At 28.5% G+C, this 8,391-nt stretch overlaps 1 protein-coding gene and 1 pseudogene across 1 annotated transcript; both read right to left on the bottom strand.

Annotated features, from left to right (window-relative positions):
• Positions 1-3,571: 3,571 nt before the first annotated feature.
• On the bottom strand, positions 3,572-3,755 carry LOC112419562 (uncharacterized; annotated as a pseudogene).
• Positions 3,756-4,095: 340 nt separating this feature from the next.
• Positions 4,096-8,127, bottom strand: LOC25486972 (transcription factor MYB63). The gene is made up of 3 exons (XM_013608805.3): positions 7,842-8,127; positions 5,862-5,991; positions 4,096-5,041 (listed from the first exon to the last, which is right to left on the bottom strand). Exons 1-3 carry the CDS (start codon positions 7,978-7,980, stop codon positions 4,321-4,323), a joined length of 990 nt encoding a protein of 329 aa, XP_013464259.1. The 5' UTR covers positions 7,981-8,127; the 3' UTR covers positions 4,096-4,320.
• Positions 8,128-8,391: the final 264 nt, after the last annotated feature.

The following is an 8,391-nucleotide window of genomic DNA, read 5'->3' as shown; positions in this document are numbered from 1 at the left end:
AGGCTGCAATAGATATCATATATATAAGATTAGATTTGTATAAAACTCTTTCTGAATAGAGTCATCTGCATAACATCCACAAATCAATGTATTATGTTCTGCTATAGGAAACTTGGATTCCAAGGTATTGAAGTGTATTTTCTTATCAGCTCCTAATTCAAGGTGCAAGTTTACCATGTACCCGAACAATTATACTTCCACCTCTACATTTTGCGTATATAAACTAAAACCCTTCACTATTTTTCTTTTTTTCCTAAAAAAGTTTCAAGTTTTTCGGAGAGTAAGTGTTCCAATACTAACTTTCCGATAAGCAACTTTTTCTCGAACACTTATTTTAAATTTTTTTTTTCTTTTTTTTTTTTTTCCTTCTTATGTCTCACTAGCTCAGCAACACTTATTTTAAATATTTTCAACGTGAATCGCTTTCCGGGAAAACTTAAATAAAGTTTTTCGGTTTGTAAAATGATTCTTGAACACTTATATAAAGAATTCCAGTGTAATTTTTTTTCTTTCAGAAAACGTATATAAATTTTTCTGTTTTTTTTTTCAAACCGAAAAACTATATAAAATAATTTTTTATTGAAATTTTATTCAAACTGGAATCATTAAAGCGAAGTTTTTCAGAAAACTTTTCAAATTGAAAAACTTTTACATGCAAAAACTCATGTGGTGTGAACTTATGTTGAATCCGTAAAGGTTGAAAGTGGCAGTGAAAAAATGGTGTAAAAAGTTAAATAAAAAGGATAAAATTGATATTTTTAGTAGTTTATAGGATAAAAAGATACAAGTGTAAACATACGGGGTAAATCCCCTCGAGGTGCACATGATCTAGCACAATATCTGAAGCCCGCCAAAGAACCTTCTAGCTGAAACCCAAAAAAACTCATGTGGGACGAACTTATGCTGAATCCAGAAAGTTGAAAATGGTGTAAAAAAAAAAAAATTGGTATTTTTAACAATTTATAAGGTAAAAAGATACAAGTGTAAGGCTATAGGGTAAGTTCCCTCAAGTGTTAAGGAGAATGTGGATTTGTTTTCTATGTGGAATAATTATTGGTTAAACTTTACTTATTTTGTCGTCGAATTTTGGATTACTAGGATCCCTTTCTCTTATGAACAATAGAGTTAACACATAAAAAATTGCTTACTTCTATAATTTAAATATACATGTCGCGTTAACACAAATAATAAATTGCTTACTTCCATAATTTAAACATACTATGTCTATATCATTGTGTATCATATATTCAATGTCCTTATTGTAAATTCAAGTTTAAAAAATGTAGTATTTGAAACCATATTTTCTAAAATATCATGTTGGATTTAAAAAAGGATTTATATCATGCAAATAAAGCTGAAACATACCAAATGCAAAATATAACTTTAAATAAGTAACATATGACATAACAAAGCTTTATGTGTCGGAGGGTGTGGTAAAATCGAGACGGCGGCTCACTTATTCATTGATTGCGAGGTATTTGGAACTGTCTGGTACTTGATATCTCATTGGCTCGACATATCTTTTGCTTTTTCTGGATCTCTTGTTGATCACTTTTTACAGTTTACTCACTTGACGGGAATGCCGCGATCTGTTCATCATCATTTAAAGGTTATATGGCTTGCATGTGCTTGGGCATTATGGAAGGAAAGGAACAATTGTATCTTTAACAAAGCAGTGTCTGATTCTTTCATTATTCTAGAAAAAATTAAGCTAAATTCCTTTTTATGGTTATCTTCAAATCGTGTTCCTTTAGGGTATTGTTATCATGACTGGTGGCGGCGACACCCTCTCCTTTGTATGGGTGTCATGTAATTTTTCGTTTTTTTCCTTGGTGGTTGGCGACCTTTTCATAGGGGTCATGTCTGATTGTGAGTGAGTCATCACTTTTAGCACACCTTGTGCGGGGTGATTCACTTTTGGTTGTTGCAATATATTCCATTTTGATTTGTTAAAAAAAAAAAAGTTAGACTAAACACGAGCGACGATGTAGGAAGTAAAAAATAAGTCTAAGCTAGCAAATATGCGTTCTTTTTATTTGGACAGAAGATCATTCATCTTTGTTATTTAAAACTAATAATGTGAGGATAATAAGGTCCGTTTGTTTGGGGTTTTCTTGAAAGGAAAACTATTTTTTTAACCAAAATATCACCCTTTTTTTTTTTTGTAGTGTTTGTTTTAAATTTTTAAAAAATCATTTTGTTAAAAAATTCAATTTTAACCTCAAAATGAAAAGCTATTTCTAGTAGTTTTTTTAAAATCTATTTTTTTCTTCTCTAAAAACAAGAAACTCAAGTGTAAAAATTTCAAATCTTAAAAATGTGATTTTTTTTATGATAGTAAACAAACATAAATAACTTCATATTTGTTTTAAAAAAATCTCTAGATTTATTTTAACCCAAAATCTATTTTTTTTAATGCTGAAACAAATGCACCCCTATGTGAGAAATCTGGGGTTCAAATATCGGCTATTGTATATATAATGTGTTGTTTCTACCAACTAAACTATGTTCACGAAGACTTATTTGCATATTTTTGTCATATATATGAAATAGTTAAATGAATCATCCATTATAAAATGGAGGGAGTGTAAATTTAAGGCTTAAACCTTTTATTTAAGGTTTAAATTAAGAGAGTTGGATTTTGTAGCTCAATTTAAACATGTCTTAAGATTCATAAAACAATTACAAATTTATTTACTAATTATATATCAAATTTATTCTCGTATCGATAGTGAGATTTAACCCATACTTTTACATAGTAACTTAAATTTTTACCAATTGAATCAACCCACGAATAATTTTACTACATGAATAATTTTTACCAATTTATGCACCCTAAATGTCACCCAAGTTATGTGATAAGGATGGTCAAAGTCGGTTGTAACTTTCGGATTACAATGATCACAAATGCTTGAGTCTATCATAGCTTTCTTCAAATCAACGCTTTACTCCTAAGATTTGTAAAAAAAGCATAGGAAATATATATATAAATAGTAATATACTAATACACTAAGTTATGAAGTTCACTTCTCACCCTTTTTGATTGAGAACGGCACTCAACTTAGAATTCTATCTACATCCCTTGTTGGTACCCAAATTGGCTTCAAAAATCAATGAGAAAGCAGTAAACAATGACCTCACATTTTAGGTAGCTATAGTTTGGTAAGATCTTGTCCTAATCATTACCTAGTCTAAATGCATGTAACCACTAAGTTACATTTTTTCTTCTTTCAATTGATAACTTATATGAAATTCCATTTTTTATTTTTATTTTGTTTTCATGGATTTGGTTTCTTAGTTTTAAATGATTTAATAGTTGAAATTGGTGTGTAGCTTTAGACTTGCTATGACGACATAGTCTTGTACTTGCAAGGTAGTTACAAATCTTCAAAAGGATGTGTGGGAACATAAAGAAAATGTGTCACATTAGTGGCAGTAAGTGGAAAAATATCACCTACCCACTTTTGCAAAGTACTATATGATAATTGTAGTTTACCAACATTATATTTAATAGTCCCTCAGTTTTTTATTCATATTGATTTTTATCTTTCAAGTTGAATACAACATTTTTTTTAGATGCGTCAGCCAATGCAATAGAACAATGTATAGACGATACTCAAGAAATCCAATAGCAAGTTATTGTGATGGTTTCTCTCACACAAAAAAAGTAATTTAATAATGAATGACTCATTGAATCACATATCAGATATTAAATTGAAATACGACACTTGATCTTAGCCAAAAGGCTTCGATAATAAACCGTTAACAGTGTTATAGGAAAAAGATAAAAAAAAATCTACAACAATAACAAAATTTATTGGTTTATTTGATATGTGGTTTATGTTTGAAAGTACCACACTAAGTAGAATGCACTGCATGAACAATACTTTTGACTTTTGAGTGTGAAAATCTTCTTTTGGAGTCAAAAGCTATAAAAGATGTGTTTTGAAATGTGGTACGGCTAGAGAATTTCACGGTAGAAACTAACGGTGAAGATGAAACTTCTAATTTTCACGACGAAAATTGCATTGCAACGCAGTTAAAGAATTTCACAGTAGAAATTAACGGTGAAGCCAAACATACACTTATAACAAGTACTAAAAATGAAGGAAGAAAGTATTATTTATTGATGCATATTTCATGCTTGTTCTTCAAGCTACAATCTAATCTAACAACACTTTTCAAAAGTATACATATGAAATCCATCATACATCAAAGATACCTAATGACCTTGATTAATTTGCCAATGTCAGTATACCTACTAAGTATCACAAATTCATGAATCTCATATAAACTTTTTTCAAACTATTGGTTTGTAAATTAAACTTTTGGAATACCATTTTGAGGCAAAGAGGGCCACAATTGAATATTACCAAAATCTAATTCAGAATCTTGCATTATAATATCATTGAAATCAAATGCCTCATGAGGGTCAATTTCTTGTTCAACTTCATAATTCTTTGGTAGGACCTCATCATCTTTGTTGTTTGACTCCTTTGTTTCACCTACTACTCCAAACTCATTCTCAAATTCATCATGTGATGACCAATTTTTTGCTTCAACAACATCTTGAACAGTCTCTTCACCAACATTTGATTGATAAGTTCCAATGTTGTCAATAAAATTCCAAAGATCATAATCTGATTCCCATGGTATTTCAATCAAATTGTTTGGATCATCATAAAACCCTAGAGAAGCCAATTCTTGTTCTAAATTATTGTTGTCAACAATTTGGCTTGAGTTCAAGATTGTATTAGACTCAATTGAAGATGATAATGAATTTGATGATGACCCTTTTGGATCCTCATTGATTATAACAAGTTCATTGTTGGATACTTGTTTTTCAGAATCTTTCATTGGTACCTCATTTGATAAAAATGATTCTGATGAAGAGGGTGAGGTTATTGATGATTCTAACTTAGATTCATCTCCACTTGACTCTGATTTTTTGACAACAAGTTTTTTCTTTAAATGTGTGTTCCACACATTCTTGATCTCATTATCAGTTCTACCAGGAAAATAAGATGCAATCTTTGACCATCTGAAACAAATTTGTTCGATACCATAGTTAAATATATAGCATAATTTCACGTACATAAAAATAGAGACAATTGCGCGATTATAATTGATTTCAGTTAAATGTGAGTTGAATGTAAATTAATTTATGTTTAGGTACATTCATGTAAAAGTTTGTTGAATAATAAATTTGAGACTAAAAATCAATGGTATAGGCAAAGACTCTAAATTTTAGTACTACTCCCTCCGTCCTAAATTGTATGTCACTTTAGAAAAAATATTTGTCCCAAATTATATGTCGCTTTACAATACCAATAAAAAATTAATGTTACTTTTCCTATTATATCCTTAACTATTTATTACTCTCCCTTCTTTCAATTTCTTCATTTATCTTTTCCATATCATTTATTGAGGATAATTTTGTAAAACAACTCATAATATCTCTTTCCCACACAATATTAATTACATTTCTTAATATGTGTGAAATGTCTAAAACGTCGTACAATTTGGGACGGAGGGAGTAAGTTAGAATCAATTTTGGTCGAAAAATCTAGTTTGCTTAGGAATATTTAAACATGTAAAAGTCAATTTTATAATTTATGAAAACTGCTTATGATAATTTTTATAAGTTCTCCAATATAGCTTATAAAAACAATTTATAACATATAAAAAAATAATTTAACATCGTTTTATCTTTTGATATAAAAATAGCTTATCCAAGTTTGTACATAAACATTTATCATAATAAGTGCATTTGCTATAAGCTGCAAACAAGTTGTTTATCCCACTAGACCCTTGAACCAAAATAGCATATTACCAAAATTATTATCTAATTCAAGACTTACTTGTTTCCCAAGGTTTTATGTAGCTTTATTATGGTTTCCTCTTCCTCAACTGTAAAATTGCCTCTCTTTAAATCAGGCCTAAGATAATTGATCCATCTCAAACGACAACTTTTCCCACATCGTTGAAGACCTTAGTAACAATTAAAGATTAAATATTATAAGTGAGAGCTAATTTAGATAATAACTAAATTAGATTAGATAAATAACTAAACTAGTATTAACATAGTCATCAAAAAAAGTAATACATCATCACAAAATTTAAACTTATTTTTAACAAAATTTAAAACTTAGAAGGCAAGACAATTGCATGCTGTTTTACACACTATATTTTTTTATAATCCAAATAGATTCCAAAGATTAACAATAATTAGAGTCATTGATTTCAATTCTATCCCTACATGATTTTCTCAAAGCAAGGGAGTAATTAACCATAGAACCTTTGTTTATTATGCATACACATTAGCATTTCATGAATATGACCAAAAGAAGTGTTTTGTGGATGAGGTGACGTGGCCTCATTAATCCTATGTGGATACATTGATGTGTATTTCTATTTTTCATGTCAATGGCAAATAATTAAGAAAACAAGGACTAGAATTAATTCCTTAAAAAAAAAAAGACTAGAATTAATATTTTAAAAATAAAATTTAATTAGTATACTTTATCAATAGACAATTATTTTAAACACGAATATAATGATGAGCTTTCATGTCGATTAGTTAATATAAAAACATATATTTTTTTTTTTATAAAATGACGTAAAAACGCGTGATTTCTCATATTCATAAATTGATGTAGCAACACATCATAAATAGAATATAGATGTAAAATTATTATACATTGACGAATAATACTAATTAAATTCTTAAAAATATCATGAAGTCAACAATAATACAAAACTTGTTAGAGGTTAAAAGTGTGAAACTCAAATTTACTGAGTAAAAAAATTATTTAAACCAAAATACAATGTCTTTTGACAATATTGGAGGGGATTAATCATAGCTCACAATAGGAAACATCAATTTTGAAATATATCTTGTACCTTTTAACTTTTAAGGAAAAGTAGTAATATTAATGATTTGATACATGTACAATTTCACCTAATAAAGGGATACCCATATATTGCCAAAAGAAGGGAATACCTATATATATATGTATATGTATACTCTTTAATGTGTATTTATGGTAATGGTTATAGACTAATATTAGGTAAAAAAAAAAAAATCAAATATGGATCATTCAAGCTGGATGGACCTTGTATATGGTAGGTAAGATATGCATTTTCAGAAATTAGCCATGTAAAAATGCATTGGATTTCCTCAAACTTTGATTTGATTTGATATGTCAGTTATAGGTAGAAATAGGGCCCACATCACTAATTGGTTGCATTGTTTCTTACTAACCTTAGAGAAGCAATATGTCACCAACTTAAACCAAATTACTGATTTGTTTTATCGTACAATAATGAGATTTTAGTCTTTCAAAAAAAGAAGAATGAGATTTTAGGTATAGCCATTAAATTTGAATCAACCGTTTATATATCATGATTAAATAAATTTAACAAGTTTTTCTTCTTTTTTAATGAAATATATCATATACAATTAAGTCCCATCCAAAACAAAAATCATATACAATTAGTCGTATAATCTGATTCATTTATATGCGTTTAAAGGTTGTAAATAAATGATAAACGTTAAAATTTATTGAATTCAGATACACAAAAATGTAGAAATTTGAAATATATGCAAATGTAGAAATTTGAAGTTGGCTTTATAACAACAAATACAGGTTTCTTTTGAAGTAACAAAATAATACAAATTGAAATATATAGAATGAGATCAAATATACAAAACATGGTTGAAACATGAAATAAAAACACTTCTCCAACAAAATCCAATTCACAACAAAACAGACACAAAGAGAGAGAAGGATGAATATGTTACAGTTGTTATATCTATATATACATATATACATATATACCTGCTTGTTTAGGGAGAGCTCTCCAATTTTCATGACCAAATTTCTGAACAAAAGCTATAAGTTTGAGATCTTCAGCAGGGCTCCAAGGTCCTCTCTTAACTTGACTCTTATCACAACATGGTGCTCTTCCTTTTCCCATGATATAATTCTCTTATCAAAGACTACAAAAGTTATATATCTAATTTCTCTCTCATGATATAAACTATTTGGATTATTTCATTTTATAATATGACCCACAACATACCTATATATATATACTAACTGGTGTTGAAAAAGGTTAGACTGTTCAATGAACCCACACGATCCATGCCACATGGTAGTATATTTTGGGTCCTTTATATGGAAATATATAGAATGAAATCCATGAGTATATACTTTTATTAACTGTAATACCTATCATGGATATTTTGAAATAAACAATTTTGTACGTATTTGTTTATAATAAAATATTTCTATGAATTAAAAGGTCATTTTAAAAAAGAGTAAATATCAATATTAGTCAAAAAAAAATCAATATTAGTCTAAAAAATGCTAAAAAAGTTCTATTTAA

The sequence above is a fragment of the Medicago truncatula genome, chromosome 2 (genome assembly GCF_003473485.1).
Source record: "Medicago truncatula cultivar Jemalong A17 chromosome 2, MtrunA17r5.0-ANR, whole genome shotgun sequence".
Taxonomy (NCBI): Eukaryota; Viridiplantae; Streptophyta; class Magnoliopsida; order Fabales; family Fabaceae; genus Medicago; species Medicago truncatula.
This window is presented reverse-complemented; position numbering and strand designations above follow the sequence as displayed.